This window comes from Schistocerca nitens, chromosome 3 (genome assembly GCF_023898315.1).
Source record: "Schistocerca nitens isolate TAMUIC-IGC-003100 chromosome 3, iqSchNite1.1, whole genome shotgun sequence".
Lineage (NCBI taxonomy): Eukaryota > Metazoa > Arthropoda > Insecta > Orthoptera > Acrididae > Schistocerca > Schistocerca nitens.
Window position 1 is genome coordinate 926,989,563 of NC_064616.1, and position 25,956 is coordinate 927,015,518.

General features: G+C 41.3%; 1 protein-coding gene across 1 annotated transcript in view; it reads left to right on the forward strand.

Annotated features, from left to right (window-relative positions):
* The window catches only part of LOC126249493 (dynein axonemal heavy chain 5), an 856,962-nt gene that overhangs the window by 496,364 nt on the left and 334,642 nt on the right, over positions 1–25,956 (forward strand). Inside the window, 4 exon segments of the mRNA XM_049951144.1 lie at positions 8,717–8,911; positions 9,795–9,933; positions 15,871–16,028; positions 23,285–23,403. Of these exon segments, the coding sequence (XP_049807101.1) occupies positions 8,717–8,911; positions 9,795–9,933; positions 15,871–16,028; positions 23,285–23,403 (611 nt within the window).

Here is a 25,956-nt window from a genome sequence, read left to right on the forward strand (position 1 = left end):
TCCTTTCAAGACACTATCCATTCTGTTCAACTACTCTTCCAAGTCCTTTTCTGTCTCTGACAGAATTTAATATCATCGGCAAAGCTAAAAGTTTTTATCACGTCTCCTTAAACGTTAATTCCTATTCCAGATTTCCTTTACTGCCTGTTCATTGTAAATATTGACTAACAACCCGGTCTCACTCCCTTTTCAACCACTGCCCTCCATTTCACAGCCCTCGACTCTCATAACTCAAATGGTTCAAATGGCGCTGAGCACTATGGGACTTAACTTCTGAGGTCATCAGTCCCCTAGAACTTAGAACTACTTAAACCTACCTAACCTAAGGACATCACACACATCCATGCCCAAGGAAGGATTCGTAGCGGTCGCGCGGTTCCAGACTGTAGCGCCTAGAACCACTCGGCCACCCCGGCCGGCCTCTCATAACTGCCGTGTGGTTTCTATACAAGTTGTAAATAGGCTTCCGCTCCCTGCATTTTACCGCTGCTACCTTCAGAACTTCAAAGAGAGCAGTCCAGTCAAAATTGTCAAAAGACTTCTCTAAGTCTTCGTAGGTTGGTCTTTGCTTAACCAATCTTCTAAGATATATCGTAGGGTCAGTATTACCTCAAGTGTTTCTAAATTTCTCCGGAATCCAAACTGATCTTTCCCGAGGTCGGCTTCTACCAATTTTCCCATTCTTCTGTAAAGAATTCGTGTTAGTATTTTGTTACCATGACTTATTAAACTGATAGCTCGGTAATTTTCATACTAATCAGTAACCGATTTCTATGGAATTGGAATTATTACAGTCTTCTTGAAGTCTGAGGGCATTTCGTCTGATTCATAAATCTTGGACACCAGATGGAAGAGTTTTGTCGCGGTTAGCTCTCACAAGTCTGCCGGTAGTTCTGACGGAATATTGTCTACCCCTGGGGCTTGGTTTCGACTTAAATCTTTCAGAGATCTGTTAAATTGTTCTCGCAGTATCATATTTCCCATCTCATCTTCATCTACGTCGACTTCCCTTTCTATGATATTGCTGTCAAGTTCATCTCGCCCGTACACTCTGTGTACTTCTTCCACCTTTCAGCATTCGCTTCTGTGTTTAGGACTCGTTTACCATCTGAGCTCTTGATATTCATACAACTGCTTCTCTTTTCTCCAAAAGCTCTTTAATTTTCCTGTAGGTGGTATCTATCTTCCTCTAGTGAAATATGCTTCTAAATCCTTACATTTGTCCTCTAGTCATTCCTGCTTAGCAATTTTGCATTTCCTTCAGTCACATTTTTTAAACGGTTGTGTACTCCTTGCCTGTTTCATTTGCTGCATTTTTAAATTTTCTCCTTTCATCCATTAAATTCAATATCAACACTGTTATCGTAGGATTTCTATTAAGCCTTGTCTTTTTAGCTATTTGATCCTCTGCTGCCTTAATTATTTTATCTCTCGAGGTGACCAATTGGTCTTCCAGTGTATTCCTTTCCTCTGTTCTAGTCGACCGTTGCCTAATGCTCCCTCTGAAACTCTCAACGACCTCTGGTTCTTTCAACTTATCCGGGTCTCATCTTCTTAATTTTCCATCTTTCTCCAATTTCTTCACTTTTAATCTATAGTTCACAACCAATAAATTGTGGTCAGAGTTCACATATGCCCCTGGAAATGTCTTACAATTTAAAATATGGTTCCAAAATATCTGTCTTACAATTATACAGAGTGAGTCGCTAACTATTGCCACCTAGAATAAATCCTAAATTACAATAGGAGCTCAAAAGTTTGTGGTACAAAAGTTGCATGGGACAACGGGGGCCGGAATATGACGTTAGTTTTTTGTTGCTAGGTGGGATCGCTTCAGAGATATGAAGGTCAACTTGTTTTTTTAAATGGGATGCTATAGTTTGGTACTTATTCTCTGATAGCGGCTATCGAGACGAATCCAATGATGTGTAACAGTAAGGTCTTTGAAGGTCGACGAAGATCACAAAGATGGCATGAACGTCCAATTACAGAAGGTGTTCGAAGTAATTACCACTGGTATCAATGCAATGCCGCAATCTTCCTATCGTGGATTGAGTGGTATTCCTTATCACATCGGCACTTATCGAATCACGTGTTCTGACAATTCTCTCTCGCATACCTTCAGGTGTAATTGGAACGTCTTTATAAACAATGTCTTTTACGAATCTCCACAAGAAAAAATCCAGAGGCGTCAACTCTGGCGAACGAGTCGGCCACGACACATCTCCTCCGCGTCCAATCCAACGATTTGGGAATTGTCTCTGCAACTCATTCCTAGCTGTCAGCGAAAAATGTGCCGGACATCCATCGTGTTGATGCCACGTTCTGTTCCTTGTTCCTCAAGGTATTTCTTCCAATAACAGACCTAATGTTTCTTGCAAGAATGTGGTGTACTTCCTACCGTTAAGATTTCCTTCGATGAAATAGGAGCCTATAATTCAGTCCTCCAGAATCCCACACCGTACATTCACCGACCACGGTTTTTGGTGTGCAACTTGCCGCAGCCAACATGGATTTTCAGTTGCCCACTAATGCATGTTATGCAAATTAACATTTCCATGGTTCGTGAACGTAGCCTCGTCAGTAAATAAAATCAAATTCATAAATGTGTCATCCCTCTGAATCTGAAGTTGAGCCAATCGGCAGAATTCAGTGCGACGCATACAATCCGTACCAGTTAATTCTTGGTGGAGACCGATATGGTAAGGATGATATTTATGGCGATGCAGAACACGAACAACTCTACTCTGGCTCATGCGAGGTTCCCTTGCGATTTGACGTGAACTAACAAGGATATCGAACCACAGTGTCAAGAGTACCAATTTCCGTTTCCTCGTTAATAACTTTCCGTTGCTGGATATGTTTCTGATGCGTTAAAGATCCTGTTGTTATCAATTTATCATAGTCATATTTATATGTACGACGTGTAGGGTGAGTACGTTGAGGATATCTTTCAGCGTGTAAGTCTCTAGCTCTCACTGAATTTCGTTGGCATTCACCGTAAATGAGAAGTATATCGACTTGTTCTTCGAAGGAATACATAATTAACATTCGCTTGATTCGACGATACTAGTGTTACCGATTCTATTTGTGTTGTAGTGCGAAATCGTCGAATGGGTTTACATGTCAATGGCACGTTGGGTGGATACGCCGTATTCGGCGAATGTTTACTAATTGCACGACATACGAGAGAGAATTGTCAGAGCCTGTGCTTCGATAATTGCCGAAGGGTTAAGGAATACCACTCAATTCATGATAAGAACATTTCAGAACTGCACTGATACCAAGAGACATCACTTCGAACACCTTCTGTAAATTGGCGTTCATGCCACGTTTTAGACTTTCGTTGACCTTCAACGACCTTACTGTTACACATCATTGGATTCGTCTAGATAGCCGCTATCAGAAAATAGCATCCCATTAAAAAAAAAGGTAACTTTCATATCACTGACGCGGCCCCACCTAGCAACAAAAAACCAACGTCATATTATGGCCCCCGTCGGTCCCATGCAACATTTGTCCCACAAACGTTTCAGCTACTATCATACTTTCGGAGTTATTCTCGGTGACAATAGTCAGTGACTCACCCTGTATAATTAATCTGAAACATCCCGATGTCTCCAGTTCTCTTACACTTATACTACCTTCTTTCCTGATTTTTTAACTAAGTGTTAGCGATGATTAAATTATGCTCTGTGCAAAATTCTATCAGGCGGTTTCTTTTTCCATGCTTTTCCCCTCCACTTCATTTTCACCTACTATTTTTCTCTCTCTTCTTTCTCCTACTATCGAATTACAGTCCCCCATCACAATTAAATTTTAGTCTCCATTAACTATCTGAATTATTTCTTTCATCTCATCATCATTTCTTCAATTTCTTCATCTTCTGCGGAGCTAGTTGGCATGTAAACTTGTACTACTGTGGTAGGCGTGGGCTTCGTGTCTATCTTGGCTACGATAGTGCGTTAGCTATGCTGTTCATAGAAGCTTACCCGCATTCCTATTTTCTTATACGTTATTAAATCCATTTCTTCATTACCCCTATCTGACTTTGTATTTATAAGCCTGTATTCACCTTACCGGAAGTCCAGTTCCTCCTCTCGCCGATTCTCACTACACCTAATTTCTAGCTATCCATTTCCCTCTTTAAGTCTTCTAATCTACGTGCCCGATTAAGGGATCTAACATTCCACGCTCCGATACGCAGAACGCCAGTTTTGTTTCTCCTGATGACGACATCCTCCTGAATAGTTCCCTCCCGGAGATCCGAATGGGAGACTACTTTACCTCCGAAATATTTAACCAAGAGGATGCCATCATCATTTAACCATAGAGTAGAGCTGTATGCCTTCATGAAAAATTACGGTTGTAGTTTCTCCTTGTTTTCAGCACAGCACCGCAAGGTTGTTTTGGTTGGTGTTACCTACAAGGCCAGATCAGTCAATTATCCAGACTGTTGCCCTGCAGCTACAGAAAAGGCTGCAGTCCTATTCAGGAACCACACATTCGTCTGGCCTAAGAACAGCCCCCCCCCCCCCCCCCTGTTATGGTTGTACCTGTGGTATGACCATCCGTAACGCTGAGGCACACAAGCCACACCATGGTTCATCATGAATGCTTTTACTTATAGAAGGAGAATAATACAGTAGATAAGTTGAGAACTTACAGATGGACAAACAACTTGTAGCTTACCATATCACCGAGAAACATGGAGGTTTTAAGGCAGAAGAATCATAGAGTGTCTCCAGGCATGATGAGCCACAAATCGTATTGATATTCACCGATGACTGGATACTAGAAAGTAAAAAAGTGCGGGAGCTCGCTTGCCGAAGTGGTGCAGGTCAGAACGATGGTAATACGATTATACAGCGATAGCTACCGTGGGATAAAATTAGATCCATAGTGTATCTGCCATCGACTCTCATAGGCCAACTAAGCATAAACTAGCTAGTGCATTACTTTCAGCCATAATGGCTATGTTTGTGGACCGTGACTGTGTGGGATAATTATTTATTTCACGTTTCTGCTACCAGTATCTTTTTATTTTATTTTATGCTTAATCTAACATAATGCAACGCGTTTCGAACATGTTCTGTTCATTTTCAAGCGTTAATACACACATGCATACATAAAGAAATGTTACTTAAAAATAAACAGTCTTAAACTAGATTAGTCTAGAACACTTTGTTAATTGTTTTTTAATTTTTTAATGTAGCTCCTGGTGTAGCATTTGGGGGGAAAGAGGGGGAGCGGTGTATATCTAGAAATCGAAATCAGTGATGTCTTCTGCTGGTTTTCTTGTTTGTTGTTACTATGTATATTACAGCCTGGATCGGATGTAGATAGATTTGCATCAGTTATGTGTCATGAAAATAGTGTGAAAGGCTTTTATATGACAGTTGATCACTTACAATTTCATTATCTTGCTGCTTCACTTGCGTCACTGGTGTAATGGTGGAGCTGTTGATTGACATTACACTATTGCACATTATATTTTGTCACTGATTGCCACTACACAAATTGCTTCGATGTTATACACACAACACAAGATGGCGGAGTGTAGCATGTGAGTCTGTATCGATTATCGAGGTTTTCTATCTATATTCTTGGTTCTAGTCAATTATTTATGTTGACATTTCTTGAATCTATTGAGTTAGAACTGGCGTAAGACTGTTGAAGATTTTTGAGTTTTTGAATACGGTTATTTCATTAAGAATGTTATCTTCATGCTTTGTGTATGAAAACTTCCATTTCTTCCATGATATCGATTCTTTTAATTTTCCTATTTTGTGTAAAATTTCGAGGTTGGCTTTGATTTTCAAAGGGTGGCCTGCGTCTTTAATGTGAGTTACTACAGCTGATTTGTTACATTTATCAAGCCTGTAGCAGTCTAAATGTTCTTTGAATCGGGTTCTGAAATTTCTGCCTGTTTGGCCGATATAATATTTATTACATTGGCTGCAGGTAATTTTGTAAATGCCAGATGCATCAAGACTTGTATCTGGTGGTTTTATATTGTGAATAAGCTTCCTATTTAAGTTGTTGTTGGTGCTGAAGCTAATTTTTACTTTTGTGTTTTTGAATAGTCTTGTTGATTTGTCAGATACCATTCCAAGATATGGCATTTTTACATATTTGATGCTGGGGTACTGTCAGTTGTGAGTGTAGTTTGATGTTGTTTGTTCAGTTTATTTTTTATCTGTTGTGACATGGTATTAATTAGAGAAGGGTCATATCCATTGTTTATTGCAGTATACAGGGTGTTACAAAAAGGTACGGCCAAACTTTCAGGAAACATTCCTCACACACAAATAAAGAAAAGACGTTATGTGGACATGTGTCCGGAAACGCTTAATTTCCATGTTAGAGCTCATTTTAGTTTCGTCAGTATGTACTGTACTTACTCGATTCACCGCCAGTTGACCCAACTGAAGGAAGGTAATGTTGACTTCGGTGCTTGTGTTGACATGCGACTCATTGCTCTACAGTACTAGCATCAAGCACATCAGTACGTAGCATCAACAGGTTAGTGTTCATCACGAACGTGGTTTTGCAGTCAGTGCAATGTTTACAAATGCGCAGTTGGCAGATGCCCATTTGATGTATGGATTAGCACGCGGCAATAGCCGTGGCGCGGTACGTTTGTATCGAGACAGATTTCCAGAACGAAGGTGTCCCGACAGGAAGACGTTCGAAGCAATTGATCGGCGTGTTAGAAAGCATGGAACATTCCAGCCTATGACTCGTGACTGGGGAAGACCTAGAACGACGAGGACACCTGCAATGGACGAGGCAATTCTTCGTGCAGTTGACGATAACCCTATGGTCAGCGTCAGAGAAGTTGCTGCTGTACAAGGTAACGTTGGCCACGTCACTGTATGGAGAGTGCTACGGGAGAACCAGTTGTTTCTGTACCATGTACAGCGTGTGCAGGCACTATCAGCAGCTGATTGGCCTCCACGGGTACACTTCTGCGAATGGTTCATCCAACAATCTGTCAATCCTCATTTCAGTGCAAATGTTCTCTTTACGGATGAGGCTTCATTCCAACGTGATCAAATTGTAAATCTGCACGATCAACATGTGTGGGCTGACGAGAATCCGCACGCAATTGTGCAATCACGTCATCAACACAGATTTTCTGTGAACGTTTGGGCAGGCATTGTTGGTGATGTCTTGATTGGGCCCCATGTTCTTCCACCTACGCTCAATGGAGCACGTTATCATGATTTCATACGGGATACTCTACCTGTGCTGCTAGAACATGTGCCTTTACAAGTACGACACAACATGTGGTTCATGCACGATGGAGCTCCTGCACATTTCAGTCGAAGTGTTCGTACGCCTCTCAACAACAGATTCGGTGACCGATGGATTGGTAGAGGCAGACCAATTCCGTGGCCTCCACGCTCTCCTGACATCAACCCTCTTGGCTTTCATTTATGGGGGCTTTTGTAACACCCTGTGTGTTATGGTTTCTATTTCTTGTTGGGGTTCTGTATGATGAAGGGTAAATTTGTGTGCTCTGTACAGCATTGATCTATAAGCAGCTTTTTTGTGGGGGGAGGGATGTGTTGAGGAGTTTCGTATAGTGGTGTCAGCGCCAGTAGGTTTTCTGTAAACATTGAAAGCTACCTTTTCGTTCTGTTTTGATCTACTTTAAAATATTAGAGACGTTTACATTCAGCAATATGCGACACACTACCTCATTACACTTGAACTGATCCCCTGTGAAAATTAATAGAGATTGTGATATTCCATGAACCACATAACCACCTGTCGATACGAATTATTTTAATGGAGAGTGTTTTATATGATGTCGTGAGAGCAGGCCTGCGTGTCCCACAGGACCTGCCCTCTATCTGAAATGACAATGAGATGCGTGTGATTCGTTTTTTAATCTTTTGTGTGATGTCAGGGGTTTTTTAAAAAAACATTAGGTGTGCGATTTTAAAGTATCTCAGAGTGGTTTGGACACAGATTATTTCTAAGTAATCACACAAACTCAATATAATAACCTTTTTACATGAGTCAATTTTGTACTTGATTTTATTTAGTTATTCTGCAGTGTTCTACCTGTATTTTTTTGATGGTCTTCTAGGGATCCCCTACTGTCAGCGTTGTATTTTAAATTCTTGGTTTAAAATTTGTTATTTTTAACAAATTATCACTACCTTCGTCTCTACTCTATGATGACCTTACCGTTTAGTGCTCTGAAACACTAATCACATCACATCACCATCAACCATGCGAGTTCTTCCTCTGAACCGTACTGATCACAATGGGTGTGCTATCAATACGACTTGTCCACCTCGAACTCGCGTCTAGGAAGTTCGCTATTTCAGCGGCCAAGGGTCAACGTGCCTCCCTCACCCTTCTATATCACGACTAATCACTCTTCAGAAGTTAGTGTATCAACGGTTATAAGATATTATACTCAACTGTTGATTTTCGTGTCATTTTCATCAAAACAACAGATAAGTGTATGAATGGCTGATTAAATGAATACCTTCTCTGTTTTGTAATATTAAAGGCTTAAAATTTAGCCTAAACCCTCTCTAACTACATATAACAATTTTTACATTACACATGAATAGATGTTATAGTATCGTATGGTGTATCTCTGTAAATCTGTATTTGTCTTCATTGGTCTCGACTTATTTCCAAATGTTATTCCAGTGAGTTATCAACTCTCCGTTTTCACTTTTTTTTTCAGAACCCTGGCTATGCTGGTCGCAAAGAATTGCCGGAGAACTTGAAAATTCAGTTCCGCACAGTGGCTATGATGGTTCCAGACAGACAAATTATCATTCGGGTAAAGCTAGCCTCCTGTGGCTTCCTGGAAAACATCACTCTCGCCAGGAAATTCTACACGCTCTACAAGCTGTGTGAGGAGCAGCTCACTAAGCAGGTGCAGTGCTGCCATCAAAAATCATCTAGTCTTGAAAATACGTTAGCTTAAAGGTGTTATGCTACTCTCAAGCGTGTTTTTTATCCATTTAAATCTTGTAGTTCATGTAACTTCAAAGTCTCGATTAGAATTAATTCATCTATTTTAATTTTTTTTTAATTCCTGAATATGCAGTTCGTAGCATCACCCTGTTTCCACTCTGCAGTATTCTTCCATTTTCCTTCATAAAGCAACCACTAATCGTGCTACTAACAATTTTATGCAGTAAAGCATTAGAAAATAGAGCATTTATACCAACGGGTCCAGTATTTCTTAAAGAGGGTTGTCAGCGCTTCCATTTAATTTGTTGACAGCTAATCCATTCGGGAAAAGAAGTGGAGAGAATTTTCTGTTTCAAACGTTTCTACCTGACAGGTTGAGACTTAGGTTCTGTATAGTTTCAAGATCACGCGCAGAGCCGTGCAATACGTACGTAAGGCTATAGAATTACCGAGTTTTTTTACAAAGGGCATACATATGTTACTCGGTATTAGGGATAATATAGAGGAACAAGAGACAGTTCTTTGGATAGGCCATTAAACCAGCGGTTCAAAATACATAGTAAGAAGTCGTTAGTATGTGGGATGTGTTTCAGTAATTCTAACATGAATGCAGGCTTTGGATAGCTTAACCATCACTGTTACTCTAACTCCTCTTGATTTGTACCTCGTTATAGCACTAACGAGCAATTGAATTGTAAAATATTTTTATTGCCTTGTGGTATCATCAAAACAGTTATTTAATTTTGGAAAGTCTGTGAAATGAACACGGTAATAATCGTTGGAGAGTCGTCGAGAAATATATATATGAATATGAATTTCTTTTCAATTTTTCTGTCGAACAGGTTCACTACGATTTCGGTCTTCGTAACATTCTCTCTGTACTCCGAACTCTGGGTGCGGCCAAGAGAACAAACTGCAAGGATTCGGAGAGCACAATAGTCATGAGAGTTCTTCGAGATATGAATCTTTCTAAGCTCATAGGTAAACACTGACCATATTCTATTTACATAGTATTTAATTTTACTTTATTGTTTGACTTTGTTCTTATGATTTTTGTGTTTTATGCTTCTACAATTTCCGCTTTTTTTAGTCAAAGTGGCTATATTTGGGTTCATCTTATCTATCAGCAAAGCTCATTTGCTTATACTGAATGCTAGTTATGGTAACGTGACTTACCTGTCTAACATAACAAAAAATCAGACAGTACATCTATACAACAAACACATTTCGTTAGAATACATTTAGAAGGTCTACTTAAATAGCTTTTTCTCAGTTCTTTGGATTTTATTGTTTAACGTTATCTACACTAAAAATAATTCGAGATTTATCGTTATACCAGTTCTCCCGAGTGGACAGCCCTAATATTTGTTAAAATGTTGTAAGACATAGAAATAAAGCTTTTGGCACGTCTGCAAAGCCTACAAATTGCTTTTAATATGTACATAGACCCGTTGGAAGAAAACTATAGGTCCTTCAATAAAGCGGTAAATAAAAATGTTGTAACTGATATTCATGTATAAAAAAACTCAACTCTACGTGCTGCCACTTTTTGAAATACTTATTTCAATATGTCTGACCGTTTATGAAATACGAGTATCACTTGTGTCGCGTTGAGTATATTTTACATTGCGTGCAAGTGCATTTAATTGAAATTCTCCGCCGCTTCTATTTAATTTAGAGGCAGATAATATTGTTGTACATCGGAAATTAATTTAAACTGTTTTTGAAGGAAGGAAGCAAAGACTTTAACGTCCAGTTGAAGACGAGTCCGTTATAGACCGAACTTTAGTTCGGATTGGAGGACGGATGGAGAATGAAATCGGCCGTGGTTCAGGAATCATCGCGGGATCCTCCATAAGTAATTTAGGTAAATCTCGTTAAATCTAAATCTATGGGACCAGCCGGGTATTTGAACCGCCGTCCTCACAAATTTTACTACAGTGCTACCTTGCTCACTATTTATTTTGAAAACGTATATGTTAAACCAGTCGGAAGATGACCAATAGAAACTTTTGTGGAGTGTTGCTAAAATTCCCGTTTTAGTTAAGAGAGCGGAAGTACAGTATAACTTGACTAATCCGTCCCCTACAAGACCGGGAGAATCGTCGGTACGCAAAAATGTCGGATTATCAGAGAAACACTTGCTGATCCATAACATTACAATATAGTACAGTAGAACTTAAATTTTCAGCTGGAAATACTATTCGAAATATTGTTCCATATTAAAACAGCAGCAAAACAGAAGGAAAACGCTGACACACTAATAAATTTTTCACGAAAGTATTATGTGCATGAACTGTAAAGACCTGAGTTTCTCCTGACGTATACAATTTTCAAACAATTTTCGGGAATTGAGCCACGCAGTATTAACAGCGACCGCCGATATTTCGGCGGGAGCACACTCCGCCATTTTCAAGGCAAACTGCAACGGACAGGCGATGTACAGGCAAATTGAAAACGTCGGTTCTCGGTCTAATGCAGGAAAGATAACACACACATTGTAACACTAGTGCCACCAAAGATGACCAAAGTCAGAGATATCGATAGTGAGACTACGAACTAGCAGGTGAGGTGGTCGGGGTGAACATCATATCAGGAACTCAGCTGATTTCTTACGTCGTTTGGAGCGACTGCGGTTGAATGACTCTGATATTTTAGTAAGTTTTGATGTGGTCTCTCTCTTCACTCGTGTTCCTCTGTCTGATTCGTTGCGGTTAATTGAGGCTAGGTTTGATGCCGAATTAACCAATCTCTTTCGGCATGTGCTGACATCCACCTGCTTTTTGTTCAATGACCAGCATTACGAACAGACAGATGGAGTTGCGGTTGGTAGTCCGTTGTCTCCAGTGATCGCAAATTTGTTTATGGAAGACTTCGAGGAACGTTCATTGGAATCGGCGCGTTTGAAATCCACCTGTTTCTTCAGCTATGTTGATGATACCTCTGTTGTTTGACCTCACGGTAGGGAGAATTTGAATGCCTTTCTATAACATCTGAAGTCGATCCATCCGGACATTCGTTTTACGATGGAGATAAAGAGGATGGTTGCCTTCCCTTTCTTGACGTTTTGGTTAGGAGAAAGGATGATGGATCATTAGAACATGCTGTTTACAGGAAACGTACTCACACCGACTTGTATTTACAGGCTAATAGTTGTCACTATCCGTCTCAGCGTGAAAGGGGTACTTCGTATCTTGGTACACAGGGCACATGTCATTTCCGACACTGAGACTTTGCCAGCTGAGCTGTCCCTTCTTGAAGCTACGTTTCGTCAAAATGGTTATAGCGAAAAACAGACTGAACATGCGTTGCGCTATCGACCACCTGGGCATTGGGTGATTGATGATAATACTGAGTCGACACCTAAGTCTACTGCCTTTTTGCCTTACGTAGGCAGCACTTGCAACAAGTTCGGTCGTATTTTACGGAAATACGATGTGAAATGTGTTTTCCGACCTCCATCTAAAATTAGAGTACTTTTGGATTCTGTTAAGGATGATCTTGGTTTGCGTAAGGCGGGTGTATATCGCATTCCTTGTATCTGTGGCATGGCATATATTGGTCAAACTATCAGGGCCGTAGAGGATCGATGTACTGAGCATAAACGGCACACACGATTAAGCAGCCAAGTTGATCCGCCATGCCAAACATTGCTTGGATACCGGTCACCCTCTGTTATACAACAAAACCGAGATATTGGCATGCACTTCCAGCTAGAGCAACCTTGTAAACAGGGATGAACACTGTTTGGAATCCTGCTCTCTCCCTTGTCAAAAAAACGAGGGACAGAGTCAACGCTACCTCACCTGCTAGTTCGTAGCCTCACTATCGATATCTCTGACTTTGGTCATCTTTGGTGGCACTAGTCTGCAGTGTGTGTGTTACCTTTCCTGCATTAGTCCGAGAACCGAGGTTTTAAATTTGACTTTACGTCGCCTGTCCGTTGCAGTTTGCCTTGTAAATGGCGGGGTGTGCTCCCGCCGAAATATCGGCGGTCGCTCTTAATACTACCTGGATGAATTTCCGTAAGTTGTTTGAAAAATGTACTGCAAAATACGTCTGCATCGTACGGTAAGATACTTGTACTATAAGTGAAAGTTTAACATCTGTACATGCGTTAATACAATAACGCACTGAACACAACTGATATGCAATGGTTAAAACATGAGAAATCACACGGTAAAAAAATATTCTGTTCTTAAGAGGAACGAAACATGCTTGCAATGTTCTTTTGCTCAGCAGACGACGGCCTTGATTTTGCCGCGATGTTCCGCCATTTCCTGAACCACAAAATATTTGCTGGGGAAGACATGGAGCTTTGTACAATGTACTGAAAGGCTATATAAAATGTATTGTCTTCGTTGTCATCATTTTTTCGTTCTCATGACTTGTTCGAGCTACAGCTGCAATGATTTGGTTAGCTAATTCTGCTTTCGTTGTACAGTTAATGTCAGCTGTACTGACACAGTTACTCATGTGACTGGACTCAACTCCGGTTCTAAAGACAGTGTCACATGTTTTCGTTTAGTTTTTGCTATAAATTAATTTTACACACTCTAAGAAGTGCGTTGTCAGTAATTTATAAAACAAATGTGTGCACAATAACTCTTAAGCTGAGCGAACTATCGTATGTAGCAACCGTCGACTGTCTAGTGATCCATATTACAGACGAAGAGTCATCGACAAGTTCAGTGGGCCGTGTGTGTAAACACCAGAAATGGGATTGTCGGACTAAGCGAGGAGTCGGATCATCCCAAGCCGGACTAGCCAGGTTCTACTGTACGTTGTCTGTACAGGCCGATGGGAAAAATGTAATATTGTTGGTCGGTATGACAATATGTTAACGGAGTGTCACATAATCGATCAAATTCTTATCGACTCTTCAGCTGAATCAGACTTTCATCTGCACACAATATTTCCGCGGTCCATATGACCGCCATCATTAGTTGAATAAAACTAAGGCGTTTTCGCCGATAACTGATCCAAACCGTGAACGACGGAACCTTTATATGCAGCGAAAATACGAAAGCGCTTGCCCCCTGGCGCAAGAAGAGTTGAACTGCTCCAGTGGTGAATACTGTCGAAAAACGATGTATCCTTAAAGATTAATAGTCATAGCCGGCCGATTCAGATTCTGTTGTTTCTTCACACCTGATAAAACAAGATTCCGATTGTTACTTATCGGGTATACATTATCACGGTTAATGATATTATCTGTTAGTCTGATTTCGACAGATTCTTTTAAAACACAACCCCAGTGACGCGAGGTGTTTTCAACCACTTGTGTCTCATTGTATAACAACCTTTTTTCCCTCTGTAAGACAGTGCTCAGCCACCGCAGATTCGTCACGTTGTAATAATCGCGTATGGCGATGACGTTGAACACATCTGTCATTACAGCACGAATAGTTTGGCCAATGTACATTTTACTGCATTCACATTGTATTTTGTAAACGCCAGGCTTCCTCAAACCTAAATCATCCTTAACAGAGACAAGAAGTGCGCTAACCTTAGCTGGTGGACGGAATACACATCCGATTTCATGTTTCTTCAAAATGCTAACTATCTTGGCAGACACGTTCCCAGCATGTGGAAGAAAGCCACAGAACTAAAAGTGCTTTCAGCTGTTTTAGGTAATGGTCCAAATTCAAATACACGTCGAATCTGTCTGTCTGTATAGCCGTTATGATTAAATTCGTCCTTAAGATGTTGCAGCTCTTGTGGTAAATTCTCAGCATCCGAGATATGCATATGCATAATATTTGTTGAATGAAGGTGCAATGTCTATATAACAAAGCTATTGACATGATGGTCTATAAAGGTAAGTTCCAGGTGTCGAGTAAAAGTTTATTGCTGCCTGACATGTACAGGCTACAAATGTATAATACATTTTCTTTTCCAAGCCAAGGCTAGTGTCATGCAACACACAGAGACTGGTAAATGTTCAGCAGACATCCGACAAAAAATCAGCGTTGATATGTGATTACTCCAGATAATAATGGTAACCGATGCACTGCTTTTTAAATACGCTTCTGTGATCACATTCCACACTTTCATCTCTTACGTAGTCATGTACTATACTGGAAAAAATGAGATTTTCGGGACCTCTCCTAATGTTGAAACAGACATTCAATCACGACTATTAAACAGTGATATTACCTCCACAGTAGCACGATGTAAATGTTGCGCTATGGTATAATGTCAGCACGCTAAACTCTTGCCTACTCTGTGTTAAAATTGAAAGCAATTACACTGAACCACAAGCTATCATCTCATGAATAATTACTCCCATTTTGAAATCAGATGCATGGAAGTAATAATCTTCGACATATTTGCTCTACTTTACAATGGTGGTCAGCTATATTATTCTTGAAACTCTTAGATAACAGTATATACCAACCATTTAACTAAATTCTTTATTCAGAAAGTTATTCTGGTTTAGAATTTTGCCTAGGTCTAGGAATCAATCGGTATCTGTTGTGTCAAACCAGTACGATCATCTATTTATTTTTATATAGATTCCCATTATTCAAAATGACTGACACTGTTCTCTTTTATGGTTGACATATGAACCTCAGCGCCGTTAGATCCATATTCTTTATGCGTATGTCCGCGTCTGACTTTTCTTTATTACTACACAACATAGTGCACACCTCAGTTATTACCTTGACATAGTTACTGGGGATTTATCCCTCGAAAATACACACTTGACTTCTCTCTTCCACATCTGTACCTTTAATTTCCAAAGCCCAGGAAGTTATCAATGAAACAGAAAGCTTCATATATCTCCTTCAGTTGTGACAACATTACTGTACTAAAAACCATAAAATAAGTTAGAGATAAAATCCAGTTGTGTTAGCATCACACCCTGTATAAAATCAACTGTCAAACGCAACAGTCCTATGTTGTGTTTTGCAGACGAAGACGAGCCGCTGTTCATCTCTCTGGTAGCGGACTTGTTCCCCAACCAAGCGCTTGAGAAGACGTCGTACCCAGATCTCGAAAGCGCGATTGCCGAGCAGGTAGAGGAAGCTGGACTCATTTTCCATCCACCTTGGGTTCTCAAGCTCATACAGGTATGTCTCCTAACAAACTGCACTGTTAGCATCAGTCCATTGCATTTCATTTGCATTCGTCTGAGAAAGTGCCTATTACAAGCATTGTTACATAGAATAATTAGCACTGTACCTTTCCGGGGATTATATTTATCATTTCTGGAGAACTTAACATGTAATACATTTGTAATTAACGCCTTCTTTTCGTTTTGTACCAGAGAGTGTTGGTTCTGCGCAATGCTAAGCCTTGTTTAGAGGTTTTTATGATATATAACTAAAATTTTGTAGGTTCCAGGAGCAATACTTTTTAAATTTTTTAACAACATAAAAACAGTTCATGCAATTCATATTTTTGCATGCATTAAGTATTTCACAAGAACAAAAAGTGTCGGGTTCTCAAACTTAGAAACGATGAAGAGGACCACAACTTTTAAGAGTAAAGAACAATATGCACATGTAAATCCCCGAACTGTTAGAGAAGGAATGGTACAGGAACAGCAAGGGCGCCAGATAGTTTGGTTACATTAAGCAATGATACTCGTCATGAACCATGGCCCTTGCCGTTGGTGGGGCGGCTTGCGTGCCTCAACGATACAGATAGTCGTACCGTAGGAACAACCACAACAGAGGGGTATCTGTTGAGAGGCCACACAAACGTATGGTTCCTAAGAGGGGCAGCAGCCTTTCCAGTAGTTGCAGGGGCAACAGTCTGGATAACTGACTATTCTGGCCTTGTAACTCCAAACAAAACGGCCTTGCTGTGTTGATACAGCGAACGGCTGAAAGAAAGTGGAAACTACAGCCGTAATTTTTCCCGACGGCATGTACCTCTACTGAATGGTTAATTGATGATGGCATGCTGTTGCTTAAATATTCTGGAGGTAAAATAGTCACCCATTCGGATCTCCGGGTGGGGACTGCTCAGGAGGATATCGTTATCAGGAGAAACACCTGGCATTCTACCTATTAAAGCGTGGAGTGTTAGATCCCTTAATCGGCCAGGTGGCTTACAAAATTTAAAGAGAGACATAGATAGGTTGAAGTTAGATATAGTAGTCATAAGTGAACTTCGGTAACAGGAGGAACAGAACGTCTGATCAGGTGACTATAGGGTTATAAATACAAAGTCAAATCGTGGTAATGCAAGAGTGGGTTTAATAATAAATAAGAAAATGGGAATGCGGGTAAGCTGCTACGAACAGCATAGTGAACGCATTATCGTAAACAAGATAGACACGAAACCCACGCGTCCCACAGTAGTTAAAGTTTACATGCCAAATAGCTCCGCAAACTATGAAGAGATTGAAGAAATGTATGATGAGATAAAAGAAATTACTCAGATAGTTAAGGGAGACGGAAATTTCATTGCGATGGGGAACTGGTATTAGACAATAGGAAAAGGAAGAGAAGGAAAATTAGTGGGTGAATAAGGGACTGGGTGAGAGGAACGAAAGAGGAAGCCCTCTGGTAGAATTTTGCACAGAGTATAATTTAATCATCGCCAGCATCTGGTGTAAGGATCGGAAACAAGGTTGTATACCTGGAAGAGGCATGAACACACCAAAAGGTTTCAGACTGATTATGTAATAGTCAGACAGAGATTTAGACCATATTTTAAATTGTAAGACATTTCCAAGGGCAGATGTGGACTCTGACCACAATTTGTTGGTTACGAACTATAAAATCAAACTGAAGAAATCGGAAAGTAGTAGGAAATTAAGAAGATGGAACCTGGATAAGTGGAAAGGATGAGAGTTTGCTGGGAGTTTTAGAGGGAGCATTAGGCAATGGTTGACTAGAAGAGTGTAATGGAATACAGTAAAAGACAAATGAGTAGCTTTAAGAGAGGAAAGAGTGAAGGCATCAGAGGATCAACTAAGTAAAAAGACAAGGTCTAGTAGAAATTCTTGGATAACACAAGAGATATTGAATTTAATTGATGAAAGGAAAAAATTTAAAATGTAGCAGGTAAACGGGAATACAGGCGTTTAAAAAATAAGATAGAAGGAAGTGCAAAATTGCTAAGCAGGAATGGCTAGAAGGCAAAGTTAAGGATTTAGAAGCATATTTCACTAGGGAACGATAGATACCGCCTATACGAAAATTAAAGAGGCCTTTGGGGAAAGGAGTAACAGTTGTATGAATATCAAGAGCACAGTTGGTAAACCAGTCCTAAGCAAAGAAGGGAAAACTGAAAGATGAAAGGAGTACACAGAGTGCATATACAAAGGAGATTAATTTTGAAGCAATATTATAGAAGGGGAAGTCGACGTAGATGTAGATGAGATGGGAAACATGATACTCCGAGAAGAATCTGACAGAGCCCCGTGGGTAGACGATATTTCGTCAGAAGTACTTATAGCCTTGGGAGAACCAGCCATGACAAAGCTCTTCCACCTGGTGTGCAAGATGTATAAGACAGGTGAAATACCCTCAGACTTCAAGAGTAATAATAATAATTATTATTATTATTCAAATTCCAAAGAAAGCAGGTGCGAACAAGTGTGAATATTATCGAACTATAACTTTAACAAGTCATGTCTGCAAAATACTAACACGAATTCGTTATAGAAGAATGGAAAATCTGGTAGAAGTCGACCTCGTGGAAGATGATTTTGAATTCCGGAGAAAAGTAGGAACACGCGAGGCAGTACTGATCCTATGAATTACCTTAAAATGGCTCTAAGCACTATGGGACTTAACATCGGAGGTCATCAGTCCCCTAGACTTAGAACTACTTAAATCTAACTAACCTAAGGACATCACACACATCCATGTCCGAAGCAGGATTCGAACCTGCGACCGTAGCAGCAGCGCGGTTCCGGACTGAAGCGCCTAGAACCGATCGTCCAGAGTGGCCGGCTGACTTGCCATAGACTTGGAGAAAGCTTTCGACAATGTTGACTGTATTACTCTCTTTGAAATTCTGAAGTTCGCAGGGCTAAAATACAGGAACGAAAGGCTACTGACAACTTGTACAGGATGCAGACAGCAGTCATAACAGACGTTGGGCATGAAAGGAAAGTGGTGGTTGAGAAGGGAGTGAGGCAGTGTTGTAGCCTATCCCCGATGTTTTTCAATCTGTACATTGAACAGGCAGTAAAGGCAACCAAAGAAATATTTGAAGTGGGAGTTAAAGTTCAGGGAGAACAGATAAAAACTTTGAGGTTTTCCGATGACATTATAATTCTGTCAGAGACAGCAAAGGACTTGGAATATCAGTTGAACGGAATTGAGAGTTTCTTCAAAGGAGGATATAAGGTGAATATTAGCAAAAGCAAAACAAGGACAATGGAGTGTAGTCGAATTAAATCAGGTGGTGCTGAGGGAATTAGATTACGAAACAAGATACTTAACGTACTAGACGAATTTTGCTATTTGGGCAGCAAAGTAACTGATGATGGCTAACGTAGAGAAGATCTAAAACGTGGACTGGCAGTGGCAAGAAAAGAGTTTCTGAAGAAGAGAAATTTGTTAACATGAAATATAGATTTAAATGTTAGGAAGTCTTTTCTGAAAGTATTTGTCTGGAGTTTAGCCATGTACGGAAGTGAAACATAGCTAGACAAGAAGAGAATAGAAGCTTTTGAAATGTGTGCTGCAGAAGAATGATGAAGATTAGATTGGTAGATCATGTAAATAATGAGGAGGTACTAAACAGAATTAGGGAGAAAAGAAATTTATGGCAAAAACCGACTACAATAAGGGATTGGTTGATGGGACACATCATGAGATGCCAAGGGATTACCAGTTTAGTATTGGAGAGAAGTTTGGGAGCGGGGGGGGGGGGCGTAAAAATCATAGAGGATGACCAAGAGAGGAATACAGTAAGCAGATTCAGAAGGATGTAAGTTGCCGTAGTTATTCGGAGGTGAAGCGGCTTGCACAGGATAGAGTGGCGTGGAGAGCTGCATTACATCAGCTTTCGGACTGAAGACCACAACAACAACAAGCAACCATACTGTATTAAGGAGTCAGCGATGAACGAGAATTAATATCAGAGTGGAAATATGTTGACTGGGGAAAAACCACAACACCAAGAACGAGTTGTGTGACATAAACGAATATTGGTAGGCGTGTTTCTACGTCTGAAATATGATGTCTATTAAAATTTCGTGCCAGTCACATAAGAGCGGCGCTAGTAGTGCCACTATGAGAACACAAATAAGGTTTGCTTTAATTACAAGCCTATAACGGTCGTGAGCGTTAGTTACCGTTGCGATTGGACGTGTTGAGTTAATGTTAGTCAAGAATGCCTTTAAGATGACAAAGACGCTATTATCAACACCTTACTGAGTTTAAACGCCGGCTGGTGTGGCCGAGCGGCTCTAGGCGCTACAGTTTGGAACCGCGCGACCGCTACGGTCACAGGTTCGAATCCTGCCTCGGGCATGGATGTGTGTGTTGTCCTTAGGTTAGCTAGGTTTAAGTAGTTCTAAGCTCTAGGGGACTGATGACCTCAGATGTTGAGTCCCATAGTGCTCAGAGCCATTTTTGGACCAGTTTAAACGAAGTCATGTAATAGGGGTACGAGAAGCTGGATGTTCCTTCCACGATATTGCAGAAATACTTGGCAGGAATGTAGCAACTGTACATGACTGCTGGCAGTGGTGCTCACGATAATGTACGGTCACACCAAGAGCGGGCTCCGGACGGCCACTTCGCTCTTCCGGAAGGGAAGACCATCATGTTTGGCGTATGGCCCTGGCGCATCGTACTTTATCTGCAGAAGCAATCTGAGCAGTAGTTGGCACCACACTGATACAACGAACTGTTACAAATCGGTTACTTCAAGGACAGTCCCGAGCCAGACGTCCTGTAGAGTGCATTCCACTGACCCTAAACCACTGCTTTGCGACCTCAGTTGTGTCAAGCGAGAGCTTGTTGGAGGGCAGGGTGGAGGTCTGTTATGTTTTCTGATGAAAGCTGGTTCTGCCTCAGTGGCAGTGATGGTTGTGTGTTGGTTAGGAGGGGATCAGTTGGAGGGCTGCAACCAACCTGTCTGGGTGTTTTCCAACAGGATCCCACTTGCCCATGTATCACTGTTGTAACCGAACATTCTTAGTCTTAACTTATTTCTTAAATTTCTGGTTCTCTTTCAATTGTAGATATGTACCTACATTTATTTTACCACTTCCTTCCAAAATACGAGCTTATGCACCATCTTACCTCGTCGTCGACGGAATTGTAAACTCTAATCGTCCCTCCAGTGAATTAGCTATGTAAGACAAAACATGCTCTAAATTATAAAGTGCAACAATATACACACAAATGAAAAAAGTAAGTTATAAATGATGACTTGATCGATTCACTAGGAAAATGATGTTATGCAATAGAGTGTGCAAGAAGAATGTGGGGAGGTAACGTAGAAGATGGATCAGAGTGTGAAACCGGAAGATCTAACCGTATAATACTTGACCCGCAAAAGAAGAGGAATAATGACACAGAAATACGAGGGGCGTTCAGAAAGTAAGCTCCGATCGGTCGCGAAATGGAAACGACTATGAAAATCCGATAAAGCTTTGCACAGATGTGTTGGGTAGTGTCTCTAGTATAACCCCAGTTAGCATCACGTCGCTCTTCTCATTTCTGAGCTCGCAGTGAGTGCGTAAAGATGTCTAGAAAATAGTGTCTGCCGCCAAGTACGAGGGCCTGGTGAGAAATTTCGCCTGAAGCTATGCAGCTAACATTACATAACTGTCGTGCTGTTTCTTCTTCAAGACAATTCTCAGCCGCATTCTGCAGGGGCAATGAAGATGCTCCTGCATCGTTTTCAAATGGAAATGTGAGATTACCCACAATACAGTCCGCAATTGTCTCCCCCTGAGTTTCATCTCTGGTCACATGAACCGCTGTCTTTGAAGACAACATTTTGACACAGACAACGAGGTGTAGGCCAGCGTGGAGAATTGGCGGAAAGCACTGGCGGCTGCCTTCTATGATGAGGCTATTGAAAAGTTGGTACAATGCTATGACAAAAGTCTAAGTCAGAACGGCGACTACGTAGAGAAGTAGCTGAAAGGTGTAGCTAATTGTTACAAGTAAAACATTTCTGATGTTCACTGTGGTTTCAATTTGGCAATCAATCGGAGCTTACTTTCTGAACAGGCCTCGTATATTTCTCTAGAAACAGAAACAAGAAACAAGCAACTATAGTTGGAGCCACGAACGATGGCGGTCGAGTTTTGGCTTGTCTTGCGCACCTACGTCGCGTATTCTCCGACAGCCAATGAGCGCGCATGTTCTGAGCGCTCTGCTGTGAATGCCGTAGCTAATGCGAGCATTACACGTGGTCGTAGTGAGTTGTTTAGTGAATTTCGATTCCATTTGTTGCGAGTTGTCATCGCTGATTGTTGTTGGGCGCTAATGACCATAGAAGTTTTGCGCCGTAAAACCAAAAACAAAAAAAAAACAAAAAAAATCGCTGATTGTGGTGGTAAGTGATAAATTCTGCATAAGCAAGCGAAAGACATAATTTGCAGAATATGCGTGTTCTTCGAACGGAAATCGTACGCATACGTGTACCGCAACTGTCGCTTGGAATCGTCAACAATGCAATCCCCGTCGCTGTCCTGACATGCGCGAACGGCCATCGTCCGTGGATCAGGCTATAGACGACCAGAAACAATGTTAGTGGGAAGGATAATTCTGAGTAATTTGCTTAATGACAGACATAAATTTACAATGGAAATAGGCAACTATAAAACGCCATCATTCATATTAACATTTAGTACGAGTAAAGGAGGCTCCGTTACGTCTGTATACAAAGTAGATTATTATTTAGTTCAACAAGCAAGTAGTTTTCCAATAAGACAAATTAAAAGTTTATAATCTAACACTGACAGAACGTTTAAGGTGCATAACGACTGTTCTTATATAACAATTTTCTTCCAGCAGTATCCAAAACTGTATTTCGAGACAAGGAGCACTCGCTATGTGCAATCATTTGCACTGCAGCAACATTGCACCATCTTCTCATCGCATCGCATCACACATTACTTAAAACCCTGTGGCGCATAGTGTCCACTACAGTGGCCAGCTATTAATGGTCGCTTCTTTGGCATTTTCAATCAGTCCTGAGTCTGAAAATGCACACAGTTACTGCAGTGGGCACTCCCTACTGGTGTTGTGTCCTGCATGCATTTGCAGCCTCATGAGTCATTGAAACCGCCAGAGAACTGACCATTAAAAGTTGTCCACTGCAGTGAAATTCATGCACCACAGGGTTAACGCAGAAACATTCAAATGGCTATTTTTACGTTTTGTTTGCTGCGCAGTTGTACGAGACACAGCGGGTGCGCCACGGAATTATGACTCTGGGTCCAGCAGGGGCCGGCAAAACCGCATGCATACACACGCTGATGAAAGCGCTCACCGCCATGGGACAGTTTCACAGGTATTCCGCAGTTATTTTGTACTTTTTGCAGTAATATTATAATCATGAAAGACTGTATCCAAGTATTGACTCTCCGAGGGTAGGTAGCGTGTAAACCACATCTCTCCAGCTCCAGTCACTAGCGTCTGAAAATGCACACAGTTCATTGCAGTGGGCACTCCCTACGGTTGTTGTGTCCTGCATGCATTTGCAGCCTCATGAGTCATTGAAACCGCCACAGAACTGACTATTAAAAGTTGTCCACTGCAGTGAAATTCATGCACCACAGGGTTAACGCAGAATTTTTTTTTTTTTTTTTGCGCAATATTTTTTTTCTAGATAGCCCTCTTTCTCACTTCCTTTGAAACGAGGTGGCAGTTTGGTTAAACGAATGTGTACGTATTCTGGAGAAGCGTGTTTTAAATTTCCATCCAGTCATCTAGATTTCAGTTTACGCATTGAATGGCGCATGACTGACGTTCTTTCGCATGCTCGTCCGGCTGACCATTTGCCCCACCGACTTCGGGACGTTGAGCTCTAACTTTCCTTATTTTTTTTTTTTTCATTATCGCTCAATTCACGTATCATTGACACAATCTCGTCTAGTTTCTCATCACGTAATAGAACAGCCTCATAATTTCTTTGCTTTCTAATGCGCAGTGTACATTTTCATTACTACCCCCTCTGATTTTGCCGTTTCTTGTTTTCCATTGTGCTGGTTGTTTATATTCTAAGTGACATGTGGGCGTTAGAGTGTGTGTGTGTGTGCGTGTGTAAGTTCCTAAGGCACCAAACTGCTTACGTCATCGGTCCCTAGACTTAAGCACTACTTACAGGGTGTTTCAAAAATGACCGGTATATTTGAAACGGCAATAAAAACTAAACGAGCAGCGATAGAAATACACCGTTTGTTGCAATATGCTTGGTACAACAGTACATTTTCAGGCAGACAAACTTTCGAAATTACAGTAGTTACAATTTTCAACAACAGATGGCGCTGCGGTCTGGGAAACTCTATAGTACGATATTTTCCACATATCCACCATGCGTAGCAATAATATGGCGTAGTCTCTGAATGAAATTACCCGAAACCTTTGACAACGTGTCTGGCGGAATGGCTTCACATGCAGATCAGATGTACTGCTTCAGCTGTTCAATTGTTTCTGGATTCTGGCGGTACACCTGGTCTTTCAAGTGTCCCCACAGAAAGAAGTCATAGGGGTTCATGTCTGGCGAATAGGGAGGCCAATCCACGCCGCCTCCTGTATGTTTCGGATAGCCCAAAGCAATCACACGATCATCGAAATATTCATTCAGGAAATTAAAGACGTCGGCCGTGCGATGTGGCCGGGCACCATCTTGCATAAACCACGAGGTGTTCGCAGTGTCGTCTAAGGCAGTTTGTACCGCCACAAATTCACGAAGAATGTCCAGATAGCGTGATGCAGTAATCGTTTCGGATCTGAAAAATGGGCCAATGATTCCTTTGGAAGAAATGGCGGCCCAGACCAGTACTTTTTGAGGATGCAGGGACGATGGGACTGCAACATGGGGCTTTTCGGTTCCCCATATGCGCCAGTTCTGTTTATTGACGAAGCCGTCCAGGTAAAAACAAGCTTCGTCAGTAAACCAAATGCTGCCCACATGCATATCGCCGTCATCAATCCTGTGAACTATATCGTTAGCGAATGTCTCTCGTGCAGCAATGGTAGCGGCGCTGAGGGGTTGCCGCGTTTGAATTTTGTATGGATAGAGGTGTAAACTCTGGCGCATGAGACGATACGTGGACGTTGGCGTCATTTGGACCGCAGCTGCAACACGGCGAACGGAAACCCGAGGCCGCTGTTGGATCACCTGCTGCACTAGCTGCGCGTTGCCCTCTGTGGTTGCCGTACGCGGTCGCCCTACCTTTCCAGCACGTTCATCCGTCACGTTCCCAGTCCGTTGAAATTTTTCAAACAGATCCTTTATTGTATCGCTTTTCGGTCCTTTGGTTACATTAAACCTCCGTTGAAAACTTCGTCTTGTTGCAACAACACTGTGTTCTAGGCGGTGGAATTCCAACACCAGAAAAATCCTCTGTTCTAAGGAATAAACCATGTTGTCTACAGCACACTTGCACGTTGTGAACAGCACACGCTTACAGCAGAAAGACGACGTACAGAATGGCGCACCCACAGACTGCGTTGTCTTCTATATCGCCCGCTTCTCGTGGTCGTGCGGTAGCGTTCTCGCTTCCCACGCCCGGGTTCCCGGGTTCGATTCCCGGCGGGGTCAGGGATTTTCTCTGCCTTGTGATGGCTGGGTGTTGTGTGCTGTCCTTAGGTTAGTTAGGTTTAAGTAGTTCTAAGTTCTAGGGGACTTATGACCACAGTAGTTGAGTCCCATAGTGCTCAGAGCCATTTGAACCATTTGAATCTTCTATATCTTTCACATCACTTGCAGCGCCATCTGTTGTTGAAAATTGTAACTACTGTAATTTCGAAAGTTTGTCCGCCTGAAAATGTACTGTTGTCCCAAGCATATTGCAACAAACGGTGTATTTCTATCGCTGCTCGTTTAGTTTTTATTGCC